At 40.1% G+C, this 19,210-nt stretch overlaps 2 protein-coding genes across 4 annotated transcripts; both read left to right on the forward strand.

The window, feature by feature from the left end:
- Positions 1 to 9,044: 9,044 nt before the first annotated feature.
- abhd6b (abhydrolase domain containing 6, acylglycerol lipase b) lies at positions 9,045 to 14,250 on the forward strand. The gene is made up of 8 exons (XM_064956025.1): positions 9,045 to 9,169; positions 9,595 to 9,751; positions 9,915 to 10,028; positions 10,211 to 10,343; positions 10,466 to 10,623; positions 13,127 to 13,181; positions 13,373 to 13,473; positions 13,780 to 14,250. Exons 1-8 carry the CDS (start codon positions 9,045 to 9,047, stop codon positions 13,957 to 13,959), a joined length of 1,023 nt encoding a protein of 340 aa, XP_064812097.1. The 3' UTR covers positions 13,960 to 14,250.
- A 432-nt stretch (positions 14,251 to 14,682) lies between these two features.
- kctd6b (potassium channel tetramerization domain containing 6b) lies at positions 14,683 to 17,505 on the forward strand. Of its 3 annotated transcripts, XM_064956575.1 has the most exons (4): positions 14,683 to 14,825; positions 15,405 to 15,475; positions 15,673 to 15,792; positions 16,057 to 17,505. In XM_064956575.1, the coding sequence occupies exons 3-4, from the start codon at positions 15,766 to 15,768 to the stop codon at positions 16,741 to 16,743; spliced, it is 714 nt and encodes a 237-aa protein (XP_064812647.1). In that variant the 5' UTR covers positions 14,683 to 14,825; positions 15,405 to 15,475; positions 15,673 to 15,765; the 3' UTR covers positions 16,744 to 17,505. The 3 variants fall into 3 exon arrangements, with proteins under 3 accessions (XP_064812647.1, XP_064812649.1, XP_064812648.1); XM_064956577.1 differs by lacking the exon at positions 15,405 to 15,475; XM_064956576.1 differs by lacking the exon at positions 14,683 to 14,825 and having other exon boundaries at positions 14,832 to 15,475.
- Positions 17,506 to 19,210: the final 1,705 nt, after the last annotated feature.

Raw genomic sequence — 19,210 nt, forward strand, 5'->3', positions numbered from 1 at the left:
GACAAAATATCTTGTTTAAAACGGGAACGTTTTTCATCCAAAAATGAAATAGAGCCCCCAGAGTTTCAAGAGGTTAAACATCGTTTGACATGTTTCTACATAACTTTTATTGTACTTTTAAAAATCTTTTCGTCTGGACTTAGTGCCCGCGCCTTGTTTATTTGGATTACTGGACTAAACGTGTGAACAAAAAGGAGGTTTGTGGTCATAAAGAGGGACTTTATAGAACAAAACAAACATTTATTGTCTAACATGGAGACCTGGGAGTGCCACTAGATGAAGATCATCAAAGGTAAGTGATTAATTTAATTATATTTCTGACTTTTGTTACACCTCTCCTTGGTTGGAAAATGGCTGTATGGTTTTCTGTGGCTAGGCACTGACCTAACATAATCTCAAAGTGTGCTTTTGCTGTAAAGCCTTTTTGAAATCTGACACAGCGGTTGCATTAACTTCTTCGATATAGGGGGCGCTCTTAATTTTTGGATAAAAAACGTTCCCGTTTTAAACAAGATATTTTGTCACGAAAAGATGCTCGACTATGCATGTAATTGACAGCTTTGGAAAGAAAACACTCTGACGTTTCCAAAACTGCAAAGATATTGTCTGTGAGTGCCACAGAACTAATGCTACAGGCGAAACCAAGATGATATTTCATACAGGAAGTGCCCCAGATTTTGAATGCGCTGTGTTCCAATGTCTCCTTATATGGCTGTGAATGAGCCTCCACTTTCTGTCGTTTCCCCAAGGTGTCTGCAGCATTGTGACGTATTTGTAGGCATATCATTGGAAGATTAACCAAAAGAGACTACATTTACCAGGTGTCCGCTTGGTGTCCTCCGTCGAAATTATTGCGCAATCTCCAGCTGCGTCCACTTTTCCATTTGGTTCAGAGGAGAAAGGCAACTGCCACTAATGATTTATCATCGAATAGATATGTGAAAAACACCTTGAGGATTGATTCTAAACAACGTTTGCCATGTTTCTGTCGATTTATTATGGAGTTAATTTGGAAAAAAGTTCGGCGTTGTAATGACTGAATTTTCGTGTTTTTTTTTTCTTAGCCAAACGTGACGAACAAAACGGAGCGATTTTTCCTACACAAATAATCTTTTTGGAAAAACTGAACATTTGCCATCTAACTAAGAGTCTCCTCATTGAAAACATCCGAAGTTCTTCAAAGGTAAATTATTTTATTTGAATGCTTTTCTTGTTTTTGTGAAAATGTTGCCTGCTTAATGCTATGCTAGCTATCAATACTCTTAAACAATTGCTTGTGTAGCTATGGTTGAAAAGCATATTTTGAAAATCTGAGATGACAGTGTTGTTAATTAGCGGCTGTTGTAAAATCGATATTCTGATATTCTTTGAGTTAATTTGGGAAATAGAAACTCAATAAAAACTAGTTTTCCCATGGTGTCCCAGGTTAATGAGTTAACAATTGCTTCAGCCTCCTGAGGTTGAAAAGGCGCTGTTGTGCTTTCTCCCCACACTGTCTGTGTGGGTGGACCATTTCAGTTTGTCTGTGATGTGTACGGCGAGGAACTTAATTTTCCACCTTCTCCACTGCTGTCCCTTCGATGTGGATAGTGGGGTGCTCCCTCATCTGTTTCCTGAAGTCCACGATCATCTCCTTTGTTTTGTTGACGTTGAGTTAGAGGTTGTTTTCCTGACACCACACTCCAAGTGCCCACAACTGTTGTGTCGTCTGCAAACTTGATTGAGTTGGAGGCGCGTATGGCCAGGCAGTCATGGGTGAACAGAGAGTACAGGAGAGGGCTGAGAACGCACCCTTGTGGGGCCCCAGTGTTGAGGGTCAGCGAAGTGGAGATGTTGTTTCTTACATTCACCACCCGGAGGCGGCCCATTAGTAAGTCCAGGACCCAATTGCACAGGGCAGGGTTGAGACCCAGGGTCTCCAGCTTGATGATGAGCTTGGAGGGTACTATGGTGTTGAATGCTGAACTGCAGTCAATGAACAGCATTCTTGCATCGTCTGTGGACCTGTTGGGCGGTATGCAAACTGAAGTGGGTCTAAGGTGGCAGGTAAGGTGGAGGTGATATGATCCTTGACTAGTCTCTCAAAGCACTTCATGATGACAGAAGTGAGTGCTATGGGGCGATAGTCATTTAGTTCAGTTATTGTTGCCTTGGGTACCGGAACAATAGTGGCCATCTTGAAGCATGTGGTGACAGCAGACTGGGATAGGGATTGATTGAAAATGTCTGTAAACACACCAGCCAGCTGGTGTTATTCTCTCACCAAGAAAAAAAAGCTTAGGCTACTTCCCCAGATGCTACTCATACATTAATGAAAACTGTTTCTCACAATAGTTGGATGCATCTTTTCACATACATTCCCGGACCATACAATCTTGTTTTGATGATTTGAACGCTTCCTTATCAGACAGCTGCAAGCTTTGTTTTAGTCTCAGACATGCTTATCTTCTCTAGTCCATGTTCAATGTCATTCATATTTTACACACGGCCTACCCACCTTTCTGAATTGACCAATCAAGTAGCATCTTGTATGTCAAACTATGGAGGAGCTTTTATGGCCTCAACTAAAAATGATAGGTACAATATTTTTTTTTCTTGTTTTTTTTAACCTTTATTTAACCAGGCAAGTCAGTTAAGAACAAATTCTTATTTACAATGATGGCCTCGGAACAGTGGGTTAACTGTCTTGTTCAGGGTCAGAACGACAGATTTACCTTGTCAGTTCGGGATTCAATCTAGCAACCTTTTGGTTACTGGCCCAATGCTCTAACCACTAGGCTACCTGAGAGGTTGGTTTAATTATTCACTGTACTGTCTACTTAATTATTTTGACCTTACATTCATGTGAAGTAAATCAGACTTAGTTAATTAGAAGCCTGGTTAAGTTTTTGGGCCAATTACGTGAACTCTAGGTTTGCTGTTGCAAGGAACTTTTTGGGGCTCTGGGACTCCTGCCTCTGCTCAAGCTGTGAGGAGATGATAACACTATTGTTGTTGAGCTTAAACTTTTACATAGAGATTTCGATTTTTGCATTTAGCAAAAAAACTGTTTCTTTGTCTTAGATTTTTATTTCCTTATATTGTGATTGATTGTGTGACTCATAATTTAGATTTACTAGTATCCAAGTCAAATTGTATTCCGTGTGTGGTTGTATTTTCCTTGAGTCACTTTCGTATTGCATGGGAGAACTTTCTGGAAACAGTCATCTATGATTTAAGTATATACATTATATATATTAGTAATATAACTAGTGTCTTGTTTTTTCCCCCTAACGACTACATTTTGTTAATTTACTTATATTATTCCCATGCTGATTCATCCGAGCCTGTGGTGAGAGGGTAACACTTGCATGATCAAGGAAGTCAAAAACTGAGAGCTACAGTACAGTCTGTAAAAGGAGATATTTGATCTCCATCCCCATCTTTAGCTCCATGTAGGCTCACCAGCTTTACTGCAGTCCACATTGAAGATATTTCTCCTTCCCATACAGGCTTCACTCAGACCTGGCCCGCTACTGACAACCTTACAGGTATCAGACTGGAAGGAGGACCATAGAGAGGACGCAAAACAGCCATTGATTACTCTTCCTCATCAGATGACCTGTGATGGGTGATCAAATGTTACGATATGATCCGTATGTAGTTTGTGAGCCTAATTTCCCACTCTAAATGAGATATGGAAAGACGAGACAGTAAACCTCTATAAAATAATAGGACTGATTGATATGCATCATCTCCAGCAGAGCCATACACTGGCACCAGGTAAGGACTGTGAATGACGAGCACTCTGAATGTGTCAGATGTCAACAGTCTTTAGTCATTGTTTCAGGCTTGTTTTCTGAAAAATGAAGAAGAATGAGACCATTCTTTCACTTTCAGTGGACTGTAGAAAGAAGCAGAGCTGGTTTGAGCGCGTGACCGATTGCGCGCCCTTCGTTATTTTTCCTTTCGATTGAAAACGCTATTGTCCGTTTGAAATATTATCGATTTAGACCATAGACTACCTGAGGATTGATAAGCATCGTTTGACATGTTGACCAACTTTTCCGATACTATTAGGATGTATTCATCTGCATGTCGTGACTGCCTTTGAGCCAGTGGATTACTGAACAAAATGCGCCAACCAAACTGAGTTTTTGGGACATAAAGAGTGACCTTATCTAACAAAACATTTATTGTGTAGCTGGGACTCTTGTGACTGCAACCATATGAAGATCTTCAAAGGTAAGTGTTTAATTTTATCGCCATTTCTGACTTTTGTAATTCCTTTACATACCCGAAGGGTACTTTTCGGCATTTGCTATATGATCGATGAGAATCTCCATATTGCAAATGTACGGTCCCTTACTAGACGTCCGCGAATATTTCTAAAATTCACTGGCGGCGGCAGGCCGTGCACCGGGGCCAGATCTTCCAGGAAGTCATCGAACGAAGTCTCTCTGACAATCGGTTCCATTTCATATTCAAATTTAGAATTTTTCCGCTTTCCCAGTAAATTCCACCAGATGGCGAATGGAATCTTATTGCAAATGTACAAAACATCACCAATCACGACATGGCCATTTCTCCTAAACAGAAGAGGCTTCGAAGACGAAACTTGGTGAGCATAGGTTTGGACTAATGGGCTGTTTGCCCAGAAACAAGATGGCGTCGAGGCCTCAACGCTTTTTGAGTTAAGGCCATTTTTCAGGGATTAAAAGGTCAAAATGAAAATAGAGCGCTAATTTGTCCACTCCACGTCAAAGTACATGAACATACGGTGTCAGGAAAAAAGTACCAGCCATTTATCTATCATAATTTAGGAGAAATCGTACAATGTACAATTGGTGATGTTCAAAGAAAAGTTTTTTTTCTCCAAAAAGTTAGATTCAGTTGCGGCGTGTTCAGACAAATCCATTAAGGCGGGTTCGGAGCTCTGCGAGATTTGTGATTTTCTGAAATCACACACACTCATTCAACCCTCTGTAAATCCGTCAATTCTTAACGTAAAGCCTACCCCACGGAGGACATGTGTTCACTTTCAGCTTCCTGTGTCAACCGGAAGTGCTTTAACCTCTCTGGTACAAGTGGGACACTAGCAACAAATTCAAAACAGAAATCCCATAATTAAAATTCCTCAAACAAACAAGTATTCTACACCATTTTAAAAGATAAACTTCTTGTAAATCCAACCACAGTGTCCAATTTCAAAAAGGCTGTACGGCGAAAGCACACCAAACGATTATGTTAGGTCAGCGCCTAGTCACAGAAAATCATACAGCCATTTTCCAGCCAAGGAGAGGGATCACAAAAGTCAGAAATAGCGATTAAATTAATCACTAACCTTTGATGATCATCAGATGGCATTCACAGGACTTCATGTTACACAATAAATGTGTGTTTTGTTCAATAAATGTAATCTTTATGTCCAAAAACCTCATTTGAAATTGGTGCGTTGTGTTCAGAAATGCATTGTCTCAAACAAACATCCGGTGAATATGCAGAGAGCCACATCAAATTACAGAAATAGTCATCATAAACATTGATAAAAGATAGAAGTGTTAAACATACACTTCTCATTAACCTCTAGCGTCGAGCAATCCCGTATCCGGGAGCGTAATCATAGCCTCAAGCTCATTAGCATAACGCAACGTTAACTATTCATGAAAATTGCAAATGAAATGAAATAAATATATTGGCTCACAAGCTTAGCCTTTTGTTAATTAACCAGTTGCCTCTACCAATCTCGTTCTGAACGTTGTATAGCTCGTGAATCTGCACGGCTTCGGGTCTCACCAATGAGTTCGTACCACACCAATCTTAGTTGAATATTTATTTACCAAAAAGCTAAAATGATGATATAAGATACACAAAGACAAAACACATTATAGGCTATTGATTAGAACTTAGTATAACGGGCCAGCACACTATGGCGCGTGTTACCCACAATGGGCATTTCAAAAGAGAGAGAAAAAAGAGGGTACACGAGAAATATACCTTTGAATGAATTTGTCAGCTATGCTATTCTAACCCTAGCCTTGCCCCAAACTGCCGCTCTTATGGGTCAGAATATATTGATGTAATTACGTGGGGATGATCGCTGAGGATTCTCTGCGTGGGCCGTCCAGGCAGCTCGATGACACACTACTCCAGGCGCACCTCTCTGGTCGTCCGCCCGATGTCAGTCCTTTTGGCTTAGGAGTCTGTTCCCACGCCCTTTGCTCTGGAAGGGGTCTTCTGAGGACAGACGGCTCTGTAGCTCAGAGCTCACAGCATAGGAATGAAACCCTTTAGATACCACGATTCGATAGGAGATGGAGGCTAGGTGGTTCGACTTGAATTCACCCGCTTAGACACAGCTACTCATCCGTAGCTTGGGTAGAAAATTATTTTTTTGTCCTCAACCTTGCGTTGCGTTCTGGGTTCGTTGACTTTTTAGACCTTGCTGCAGCTTGGGTCACGTAGTCTTCATGTAAATTCTATACTCACAGGTTTTATACCCTTGGGTCAGAAGTGGGCGTAACCGCCTTTAGGACAGTTCTCTGGGCGTACCAAGTTAATGAGGTAAGGTCTAGATTTTATTCAAATCCAATTTTACACAACTAACTTAACATTTCATCTTTCCCAAAACATTCTCTTTGATTTGGATATTTTACATACAATGTACAATGTATAAACATCAAACATATACTAGGAAAACTCTTCACATTACAATGTTTTCGTAATAACGTCATCTATTAACCTTTTAATAACAAAGCAAAAATGACATATTTTCATATTCCATCTATTGTCATGACCACCATTGTGGCTGACGGAAACCATTGTTCCAAAGTCCCTTTATTTCATGTTTAATGTTCTGAGACTGGTTCTCCATAGTAACAGGACAAAGGAATTTGTTGGTGGCCTGAGATTTACCAGGGGCGTGAGGGGTCATAAAACCCCCCACATCTTCAGACCCCTAGATCTCTCCTCCTCTGTTGGGGTTGAGAGATAATCTGTAGGGTTGTGGTCTCCTGTAACCTGACCTGGTCAGTTCAGTCATGACATCTCCTACACTCCCCTGCAGAGTTATGTCTGTCACACATTTCTCAGAGGGGTCTCTTTTATAAGAGGCAGAGAGACCAGAAAACAACTGTGGAACAATACTAAACCTCTATAATGACTATGTGTGTATGTGTGTATGTGTGTATGTGTGTATGTGTGTATGTGTGTATGTGTGTGTGTATGTGTATGTGTATATGTGTATGTGTATGTATATATGTGTATATGTATATATGTGTGTGTTAATCTGTAGTCTAGGACCCTATAAATGTAAGGAGGGCAGGGTCTTCTCCCCTTCTATTAATACAACATAAGCATAATCAATTATTATAATACATCAAACATTTGGTACAGCTCCTATCATGACCCCTAGATGAACTCCTGACACCTCATAAAGGTGTCTCATTCTGTGGCTAGACAACATAAATCCCAGGGCCAAAAGATTATAGGGGGAGAGTGGAGGAGTTTGGGAAATGGAGTGCATGAAAGCACTTCTTTTACAGCAATTAATTGTAATACTTATCATGGAGAGAAATGGTGCATATCCTTCTGAATCTGATTATTGTATGTAAAGCAATCATTGCACTCTTCTGTTATATTTGGGCAACTAGAGTTCTTAGTCAATAGATGTTTTTATACTGTAAAAAAACTATAAACAGTTGTTTATTTACATTAAATATTTTATTTCAACACTTTGAATGGACTTAGTTTGCTTTGTATTGCATAAATTACATCACTCAGACTATAGACATTTAACTGAATGTTTAACCCTTTAAATGTCTGTCATGTCTACTCCCCCTCTCCAGCTCTCGACGTGGGCGGTTTACTAACCACTGGTCCTGGCAATCACCATTACACATGCCTGGCATCATCATTACGTGCACCTGCGCCTCATTATGAGGCACACCTGGACTCACTACACTGATTACCTCCCCTATATCTGTCACTCCCTTGGCTCCATTCCCCAGGCAGTATTGGTTGTGTTTCATGTCCAGGCGCAACTTCTGTTTTGTATCGTTCTGTTTCTTGTATTATTAAACTCACCTCCTGCTTCTTGACTCCCAGTTTCACCTTTACACTGTCTCTTCTGGGAAAATATACAGAGCTCTACCAGGTGGTTGAGAAGTCAAAAGATGGTGATTAGAAATACCACATTAGAATGGCAATTTGCAAACACTGAACTGCAGCAATCCATAAGGATACAAATTATGGAAATTGGTGCAGGAGGGCTGGGGGATTTAACCAATCAAGTTCAAATGAAGATTTGTGTCCACTGACAACATACTCTACCAGCCCGTTAAGAATAGGGTGAAAGGGATAAAGATTGACTGATTCTATGAATTATGTGTAATTTGGAATAATGTGAATTTACTTGAGAATAGAAACATTTGGTCATATTGTAAAAAATTAAGTGAAACATGCAACTACATCAAAGCAAATTATTTCCCTCATGTGAAGCAATAAAGGTCATGAACATGGCATCTTTGAACTGTAATACATCACAGAGGGAAACGTGTACGTCCCCTTTAAAAAATTGACACAATTATTTAGAGACAGATCAATAGGAGTTCTCTATAAACCAGTGACTAGTAGGACTGTCTGCCGTTAACATACTCAATTCCAGTTAAACTTATCAACATTCAAGAGAAGATAACCAGGCAAATAATTTTCACACATCTCACATCTGGGTCAACTGGGTCGTTAGACAGACAGATCAACGAAGCTGATTGAGCTCTTCTGGTAGATTCCCATACTAAACCGACCCATGACAGTTATTCAAAGAGAATAAAAAACACATCACCATATCAAGTAAGTTTCTTTCTTCATTTATTACACAATGTATAGCCATTTTAGTAGGATTGAATTGATTAGGCCTACTACATATTGTCCCATGTCCCTCCCCTGACATTTTAACCCCCCCCCCCACACCCCCGGGGAAGGTCAAATCAGAACTACTTGTACTAACCTATACAGTAGGCATAATGTGTATAACAGCGTGTGTGTTGATTTCAAACAGGGGAGCCATGGCCGCGGATTTAGATATGGTGAACTTGTTGGTCCTTGCTGGTGCAACGTTGGCCATTCCTATTCTGTCTTTTGTGGCCTCTTTTATCCTCTGGCCCTCAGCCCTCATCAAAATATATTACTGGTAAGGTATAGTGCCGTATTTCACTCCTCTTGTGTGGTGTCGAATTCTTATAGACAGTTTTATGGATTAGAAAGGAAGGTTGCTAGAGATTGTTTTTTGTACCCTTTTCACCTCCTTTAGACATCTGCATAAAAGAGATCCCACCCACCACTGAATAAACTGCACTATAATAGTAGAAAAGCTTGATTCTAGCCTTCAGTCCCCCTATAACCACATCCTGTGCTTCACCACAGTCAGATTCACGTCTCTTTTTCCTGCTCAGGTGCAACATGCTGCATGAGCCATAACAACGCTCTAAAGACATTCTTGCTAAAAGGGAAATCCAAAATAGAAACAGTAAAAGAGCAGAACACTCATCTCTCTCTACATGTTGCAGAGAGAGACTCAGTGCAAAAGAGAAACAGTATTTATCAATTCCTCAATAGGTACTGGAGGAGGACCCTGGGTCTACAGGTGCGCTATGCAGACTGTGGGGGATACCGCTTCTGTTACTCTTACAGAGGGAAGCCGGGGTTCAGACCATCCATCCTCATGCTACATGGTTTCTCTGCTCACAAAGACACATGGCTAACTATGGTCAAGGTAACATAATCCATAAATCACCTAGTATGATGTGGGTTGGTAAAGTAGTTGTGGACAAATGTAGGTTTATCTTTACTACTGTAATAGTAAGTATTAGCGTGTATAGTTGATTCCCATAAAAGGGTAAATATCAAGTTTTGTGACATGTATCTATGGCATGCAGTATCTACCCAAACACCTGCACATACTGTGCGTGGATATGCCTGGCCATGAGGGAACCACTCGTACCAACTCAGAGGACTACTCCATCCCGGGCCAGGTCAAGAGGATTCATCAGGTGGGTCTTGATCCTGTCACCACAACGGAACAACATATGCTCACCCAATACACAGCATGAAAGATCATCAAAGATTGCATTGGTGACCACGAATGGGGACAAGAAGAGTTGTCTTAAGTTATGTCACTATAAGTAACCACATGTCGTAGCATCAGAGTTTCTATGTTGTACTCCTTATGCAGTTTGTGGAGAACGTTCGACTGAACAGGAAGCCCTTCCATCTGGTCGGGACCTCCATGGGGGGCAATGTGGCAGGAGTGTACGCAGCCAGCTTCCCCTCTGAAATCTGTAGCATCACCCTTATCTGTCCAGCAGGTCAGTCACATTATCACAATATTGCGATATCACTGTGTGTGTGTGAGTGAGTGAGAGAGAGATTCAGGGAAAAAATCAGTCTCTGATCAGAAAAAAATTATCAATATGTCTTCACCCCCTAGGTATACGATACCCCTGTGAGACCAAATTTGACAATCATCTGCAGGACCTTGAGCACAGCCATTACACTCTGAGCATCCCACTTATTCCGTCCACACCAGAGGAGATGGAGGATATGCTCAGGCTTTGCTCCCATGTCCGCTTTAAGATCCCTCAACAGGTGGAGTAATCAGACTGATCCATAGGTCTAGGACTACTTTATTTAAAAAATATATAGATATTTTTTTACCCCTCCCCCAACATTTTCCTTGCTGACAGTGTTGTGCACTCTTGGCATTCCCGAGTGGCACAGCAGTCTAAGGTGGGGTTAGGGGAGGGTTTGGCCGGGGAAGGCTGTCATTGTAAAATAAGCATTTTTTCTTAACTGACTTGCCTAGTCAAATAAAGGTAAATTTGTACTTATTTATCTCAACCAGTTTCATGAGGTAGTCACCTGGAATGCATTTTAATTAACAGGTGTGCCTTCTTAATGTGTTTGAGCCAATCAGCTGTGTTGTGACAAGGTAGGGGTGGTATACAGAAGATAGCCCTATTTGGTAAAAGACCAAGTCCATATTATGGCGGCAACAGCTCAAATAAGCAAAGAGAAACGACAGTAAATCATTACTTTAAGACATGTTGGTCAGTCAATCAGACTGTTAAACAGCCATCACTAACATTAAGTGGCTGCTGCCAACATACTGACTCAAATATCTAGACACTTTAATAATAAAAAATTGGATGTAATAAAAGTAACACTAGTCACTTTAAACAATGCCACTTTATATAATGTTCACATACCCTACATTACTCATCTCATATGTATATACTGTATACCATCTACTGCATCCTGCCTATGCCGTTCGGCCATCACTCACTTGTGTGTAAAGTAGTTGTTGTGAAATTGTTAGATTACTTGTTTGATATTACTGCATGGTCGGAACTAGAAGCACAAGCATTTTGCTACACTCGCATTAACATCTGCTAATCATGTGTAATACAATTTGATTTGATTTTATACCTCATGAAGCTGGTTGAGAGAATGCCAAGAGTGTGCAAAGGTGTCATCAAGGAAAAGGGTGGCTATTTGAAGAATCTCAAATCTCAAATATATTTTTATTTGTTTAACACTTGTTTGGTTACTACATGATTCCATATGTGTTATTTCATAGTTTTGATGTCTTTGCTATTATTCTAGAATGTAGAAAATAGTAAAAATAAATAGAAATCCTTGAATGAGTAAGTGTTCTAAAACTTTTGACCGGTAGCGAACTTATTTCCCCACTTACAATAATGATACCCAAGTTTCAATTATACTTACCACAACCAATGTTTGTAAACTTAGCATTAAAAAGCACCATGATTATTAAGTGTTCATATAGCTTACCATAATATTTGCACTGTTAAGCATACTGTTGCTGCAACTGTGTAAACCTCCAATTGTCCTAATATTCCACCCACTAAAACCTCCCCCCATATCTAGCTTGGTCTGTTGTCACTAAAACCATCAGACCATCTCCTTGACTCATGACGCACCTTTGTGTTTTAAGGCAAACACTTGGCCACCAATTGGTGTAGGCCAGAGGGAATTATGGGCAGTCCTATGATAACATAATTCAATACTGCCACCCTTCACTCACACTTTCAAAGCGCCATAGGTCTATTGCATATCTATGAGGGTGCTTTTTAAGAGAACTAACCAAATAAAATGGAAAACAGTCAGAAAAAAATGCAAAGGCTATAACCTAGGCCTTCTAGTGCTGAGCGATTAACTCACATTTCGTAATTATTATTTTTTGATTATTAAACAACTAATTGACAGATTTCGGTTCAAGTATTTTAATTTAATTGAGTTTGTTTTTTGGTGATACCAACACGCTGTTTCTCTGGAGAGAAATCAATTAATCCGAGAGCAGAATCAAATCAAGAACTATGTGGGACGCTGGGCTGAAGGGAGTTGTAGTTTTCATTAAGCAAAAATTCAACCTAGTTCAGTGCAGAAACATGTTAATTAACTACAATGTCCATATTGCATTGCACCTATTCTAGGTGTATCCGGCTCAGACAGACGGATACGCGTTTACGCCTGCTTCATTAGATACACACAGACTACAGAGAGGAATGTGCACAACACAAAGAGGAGAGGGATAGAGAAAGTATGCCTTATCTACTTTGAAGAACTAGTCAAATGATTTTGTCAGACAGCTTTGCAGCATACTTAGGTAGGCTAGCCTAGCTAAATAGGATGACTAACGACAGTATAGAATGGGGAGCATAGAGATGACGTTAGATGATCTGTCTGGCTGCTACTGCCTAAGAGATGAAATTATGACTTTAAGGAATGAAAAATAATAAAGTCATCAAATAAAAACTAAGTAATACACACAACCAAAATATTTAATTATTTAATAGTAATTTTCTATTGATATTTACCCAATGTGGAACTGACAGAGACAATGGAATATTTTCAATGTTTTGGCAATTGAATGTTCACTATTTTGGGCTTTAGAATTTGCATTAAAAGCTCTGAAATCATAAATAAAAAGAATTGAACCAAAACCGAGCAGAACTCAAAAAACATTAATCGTTAATTAAGCATTAAGGCCTACCTAATGTTCCTCTTTCTTTTCCCTCAAATAGAAAATGATATCAGACTGTTGTTATTTTTTGCTTTCATATGTTAGATTCTTCAAGGACTGGTGGATGTTCGGCTTCCACACAATGATTTTTATCAAGAAGGTCTGTCTCTGTTCTATTCCTTTGTCTCATAGCCAAATGTTTTGAGGTATTTTTCTCTGTATGAATATTTGTCATATCTATGACAAAGAATGCATTAAATGTTATAAGATAGTCGCAGGTCATAGGTCATAATCGCAGATGTTGGGTTGCTCATTTTGACAAGGTTTGCTAAATCTAGAATCTCTCCACAGTTTTCATGGAGATATTGGGTGAGAACTCCAGATACGCCCTACAGGAACATTTGCAGCAGATTACGGCCCCTTTGCAAGTCATTTGGGGCAAACAGGACCAGGTAAATACACCAAAAGCCAGAAGGCTTATGCATCCAAATTAAACAATATTAGGAGAGGGATTTTGCATCTATGATGTTGATAGTTACCTGCCTTCCCATGGTCCTCTGTAGCTCAGTTGGAAGAGCATGGCTCTTGCAATGTCAGGATAGTGGGTTAAATTTCCAGGACCACCCATATGTCAAAATTGGATAAAAGCATCTGCTAAATAGCATATATTATCATGTGACCCTCCATGTTTTCATAATAGTATCAAAAAGAAAGGATGCTATAAATAAGAGTAACCTTATAGCTGCTCTCTTCTCCAGGTGGTGGATGTCTCTGGAGCTGTGGTAGTGGCGGAGGCCTTGCCCGGTTGCAGGGTGGACCTGTTAGAGAACTGTGGCCACTCTGTGGTGATGGAGAGGCCTCGCCGGACAGCCAAACTCATCATGGAGTTTATTATCTCCCTGGGTACCACCAGCGGAACCATTAAGAAGCGCTCCTGAGAAATACATTCTTTATGGAAGTTTTACTATTTAGTCAAGCATTTTATTTTGAAATGTTTTAAAAAAATGGTTTAACGATCAACTATTTACTGTAAACTCTTAATTTTTCAGATTCAGGTATTTTTTTCACCCATGTAATATCTTGGTCAAATATGTTGTTTTCCTCTTCCTGCAATGTTTGATCACATTTGACTAAATTATTAAACCCTGCCTGTGTCTAATTTAATTGATTTTCATCAAACTATGCTGATGGAATGTTTGTAGCTTGCCTATGTGCATAAAATAAAGAATACTTCCATCTCTTTTCTATCATCACTCAAAATATGTTTTAATCTAGTCAATGTATATGTATTTGTGTGTGTGTTTGATGTATATTTGATCAAACGTACACATTCATGTTGAAAAAAGTGAGATCTCTGTAATTTTCGTGAATTAGCGTCAACCCCGCATAAGAATTTGGTTGTCCATTTGTTCAGCTGGCTAGTTTTGCTGCAGCCTGGTTTTTACTATTTACCAAAGCCACAAAGTGGCTAAATCGAAAAAAACAAAAACAAAATGTGCTTTTTGGTGTTCATTTAAGGTCATGGTTAGCCATAAGGTTAGCAGTGTGCTTAAGATCAGGGTTACGGTAAGAGTTAGGTTTGAAATCAGATTTTAAGAATATAAATTGTAGGAATAGGCGGGGTTTATGAGTTTGTGGCTGTGGTAACTAATGACGACCCTGTAGCCTGGGCATCGGGAACAGTGGTCGGACACCATTCATCACCTTGCAGCCAACATTGATGAGAGCAAAAATATAAGTCTAAATAGCTTTTAAACGAACATGTAGAATCGATGAAATAATAAGGGTAACCTTTCACATACAGGTATGTTTTTTTAATGCTATCGACCACTTTAGATAGCACAAATTACAGCTGTTATATTTAGCTAACTAGCTAGCTAACAGTAGCTAATGGCACGTTGGTTGTCTTAAAATACAATAGACGAGCATGTCAAAATAAGCCTTTGCAATGCAATTTCAAACGAGTGTTTAATACAATGTGTTTAATACAATGCCATAGATCGTTAGCTAACTCTCCAAATCGTTGCTCTTGATGTCTACGTTGCCAATTACGCTGCCTACTAGCAGCTAGCCAGTTGATGATGTGGGGATGCGCATCTGCATCCGTGCTCGCGCTGGACGTGTTTTTCTGCATCAATGGGGTCACACTGTAGTACGTGCGTTAATGGTGCAATGTATATTACTGTGTTCTCATTTCTCTCTGTACTAACAGGTCACATCAACAGTACTGTAGGTAGTTATTTAGCTTTGCAAAACATATTTTCATGCTCAAAGTCTGTCATTCTTAGCTTCATTTTTGGGAAATCACTAAATTGGCCTCAGTCTGTCCACACATTGAAATGCCTGAAAATCACAACATTATAAATTCCCTGCTAATTCGAAGGTTCAAAGGCATCTGTGATGGGTATCTAACAACTCTGCTCAGGATTTGTCCCACCTCAAGCTGATCAATATGTAAGTCGATTCTCTTGTTGAGTGAAGCATGATCTTTGATTCTATGAATAAACTCTTCGCAGACGTTTAGTCTTAAGCAAATCTTGAATTGACAGGTGCAGTTCGGAGCTTGTTTTGCAGTCTTTGACCAATCCAACTCACCTAACTTTGCTGAACACCCGTGTCAATATGATTACATTTTTATCTTGTTTTCCCAGGTGATATTGAAGACAAGACATACTGCACTAAGCTTCTGATCATATCAGCAGCCTTTCTGGGTTTGATCTTGAAGTGGGCTTTTCTGTTTACAAATGGAGAATGGAGACTGGGGCCATAGGGTATGTAACACAGGACAACCTGAAGTCAAGGCTACCTTAAAATTCAGTGCAGATTAAGAGTAATGTTGGTGGCTACTGAGATGAGTATGTTGACCAGTACCACAGTGGTTAGAATGATATATGTTTGATGTATTGCCAGATGTTTTTGTTCATCATATCTTGCAGTTGATGCTGTTGTTTCTTGATTTATTCATATAGCTATATTCATGTTCTTGTCTAATTCCACAATGCTAATGTATTATTTGTCAATTTCTCACTCTATAGATGACTAACCCAGTGACCTTGAATGTGGGGGGCCACCTGTACACCACCTCCCTATCAACCCTGCAGCGGTACCCAGACTCCATGCTGGGCGCCATGTTCCGTGGGGATTTTCCCACAACGCGGGACGCCCAGGGAAACTACTTCATCGACCGCGATGGGACGCTCTTCCGGTACGTGCTGAACTTCCTACGTACATCTGAGCTCACACTCCCTGTGGACTTCACTGAAACTGACCTCCTGAGGAAGGAGGCGGATTTCTACTTGATCGAACCGTTGATCCATTGCCTCAATGAACCCAAGCCGCTCTACCCTCTGGACATCTTTGAGCAGGTGGTGGAGCTGTCCAGCACACGGAAACTATCCAAGTATTCAAACCCAGTGGCTGTCATTATCACACAGCTCACCATAACAACCAAGGTGCAAGCCCTGCTGGAGGGCATCTGCAAAAATTTCACCAAGTGGAACAAACACATGATGGACACGAGAGACTTTCAGGTGTCCTTCACTTTTGGACCGTGTGACTACCACCAGGAAGTGACCCTCAGGGTTCACCTAATGGACTACATCATGAAGCAGGGCTTCACCATCCGGAACACTCGAGTGCATCACATGAGCGAGCGAGCCAATGAGAATACAGTGGAGCACCACTGGACATTCTGCAGACCGGCTCGCAAAGTAGAAGACTGACTGTGCCACAGCTGTAGTCTATGGAGTCACTTCCATACAGTTTTCATCGTCGCTCTCAAACATATTGGCAACATATTAACATTATTATGGTATTGTTGAATGAAAAAAAGAAAAGCTGGTTGGTCTGCTTGTATTGAGATTTCATTGCCATGATGATACGAAATCACTGTATAAGATAATATCCTATAATAGGTTCATCCTTCACAATGGAAGAGAGTGTGCAAATCAAAAGTGATAGATTCATGCCCTAATACTATAAACACACTTTGATCGTGAAAATAAAATGATTCATAATAATCAACAGTTCTTCTGTAAATATATGGATACATCTGTCTTATCTGAATGTTAACATTGTTGTCTGTTTAGGCATAAATTGCATATGGTTATGATATCTGCATGGTGCAATTGAGAATACAGGCATTATTGCATGTTCAATATGAAGTATTATATTTCAACATGCTAGAGCTCATGTCATCAGTGATGTAGTTGGCCTTAGCTGGGGGATATGGACAAAAAACATCACAATCAATTGCCTGAATTGATGCAATAATGATAAATAGCACGATAAGTTTATAACCATGTGCACCATTTAAAAATATATCCTTTAAACTACTACTACTACTAGTTTAATGGTTGATCCATCAATTGTCCCATTAACAATCACCCATATTAGCAAACTTATTTCAATCGTCACATTTCTCCAGTATAGGCCACTTATTTGATTTCTTGTAATGAACGATATCAGTAAAATGCTTGCGATAAGTGGTCGGTGTCGATCATTTTCGGTTTATCGTCCCAGGTCTGTTTCATAGATGGGAATATTCTTGGTTGAGCCTACCTTCAATAGTACCTAGGGTAAGCAATTTATTTTTATCAAGTCGGAAACACCTGATTCAATTAATCAATGGCTTGGTGATTAGTTGGTGAGTTGAATCAGATACGTAATGCTGTGTTCATAACAGGTGGGGAACTTTTTAAAAACTACTTGTAAACTGGGAGCAACGAGTTGTGTGCATTCACACCAAATCACATTTTATTGATCACATACACATATTTAGCAGCAGATGTTATTGCGGGTGAAGCCAAATGCTTATGTTCCTAGCTCCAACAGTGCAGTAGTATCTAATAATTTACAACAATACACAAATCCAAAAGTCAAATAATGGAATTAAGAAATATATAAATATTAGGACGAGCAATGCCGTGGTAGCATTGACTAAAAGACAGTAGAATAGAATACAATATATACATATGAGATGAGTAAATCAGTATGTAAACATAATTCAAGTGATGAGTGTTCCATTATTAAAGTGGCTAGTAATTCAGTAATTCACGTCTATGGATATAGGGCAGCAGCCTCTAAGGTGCAGGGTTGAGTAACTGGGTGGTAGCTGGCTAGTGAAGGCTATTTAACAGTTTGATGGCCTTGAGATAGAAGCTGTTTTTCGGTCCCAGGTTTGATGCACCTGTACTGACCTCGCCTTCTGGATGATAGCGGGGGGAACAGGCCGTGACTTGGATGGTTGATGTCCTTGATGATCTTTTTGGCCTTCCTGTGACATCGGGTACTGTAGGTGCCTTGAAGGGCAGGCAGTGTACCCCCGGTAATGCGTTGGGCAGACCGCACCACCCTCTAGAGAGCCCTGTGGTTGCGGGCGGTGCAGTTCATTGTTGGTAATGGGCCTACTACTGTTGTGTCGTCTGCAAACTTGGTGATTGAGTTGGAGGTGTGTGTGGCCACGCAGTCATGAGTGAACAGAGTACAGGGGGGGGGCTGAGCACGCACCCTTGTGGGTCCCCTGTGTTGAAGATCAGCGAAGTGGAGGTGTTGTTTCCTACCTTCACCACCTGGGAGCGGCCCGTCAGGAAGTCCAGGACCCAGTTGCAGAGTCATTTAGTTCAGTTACCTTTACTTTCTTGGGTACAGGAACAATGGTGGACAGCAGACTGGGATAGGGAGAGATTGAATACAGTTGAAGTCGGAAGTTTACATACACCTTAGCCAAGTACATTTATACTCAGTTTTTCACAATTCCTGACATTTAATCCTTGTAAAAATTCCCTGTTTTAGGTCAGTTAGGATCACCACTTTATGTTAAGAATGTGAAATGTCAGAATAATAGTAGAGAGAATTATTTATTTAAACTTTTATTTCTTTCATCACATTCCCAGTGGGTCAGAAGTTTACATACACTCAATTAGTATTTGGTAGCATAGCCTTCAAATTGTTTAAGGTGTTTAGCTTGTCCGGGAGCAAGACGTTGGTGTCCTGGTTGGTTTTCCTTTTGTAATTAGTGATTGTCTGTAAACCTTGCCACATAAATCTTGTCTGTACTGACGTTTTCGCTGTTTGATTGCCTTACGAAGGGAGTGACTACACTGTATTCGACCATATTCCCAGTCATCTTGCCACGGTTAAGTGCGCTGGTTCACGCTTTCAGCTTTGTGTGAATGCAGCCATCTATTA

This window comes from Oncorhynchus masou, chromosome 33, assembly GCF_036934945.1.
Source record: "Oncorhynchus masou masou isolate Uvic2021 chromosome 33, UVic_Omas_1.1, whole genome shotgun sequence".
NCBI classification, from domain to species: domain Eukaryota; kingdom Metazoa; phylum Chordata; class Actinopteri; order Salmoniformes; family Salmonidae; genus Oncorhynchus; species Oncorhynchus masou.

Excerpts from the sequence above, each read along its gene's own strand:
- abhd6b (XM_064956025.1), top strand. The coding sequence starts at position 9,045 with ATGGCCGCGGATTTAGATATGGTGAACTTGTTGGTCCTTGCTGGTGCA. Across the intron at positions 10,029-10,210 it reads AGGTCAAGAGGATTCATCAG|TTTGTGGAGAACGTTCGACT; the intron begins GTGGGTCTTGAT and ends CTCCTTATGCAG. Across the intron at positions 13,474-13,779 it reads TTTGGGGCAAACAGGACCAG|GTGGTGGATGTCTCTGGAGC; the intron begins GTAAATACACCA and ends TCTCTTCTCCAG.
- kctd6b (XM_064956575.1), top strand. The coding sequence starts at position 15,766 with ATGGAGAATGGAGACTGGGGCCATAGG. Across the intron at positions 15,793-16,056 it reads ATGGAGACTGGGGCCATAGG|ATGACTAACCCAGTGACCTT; the intron begins GTATGTAACACA and ends CTCACTCTATAG.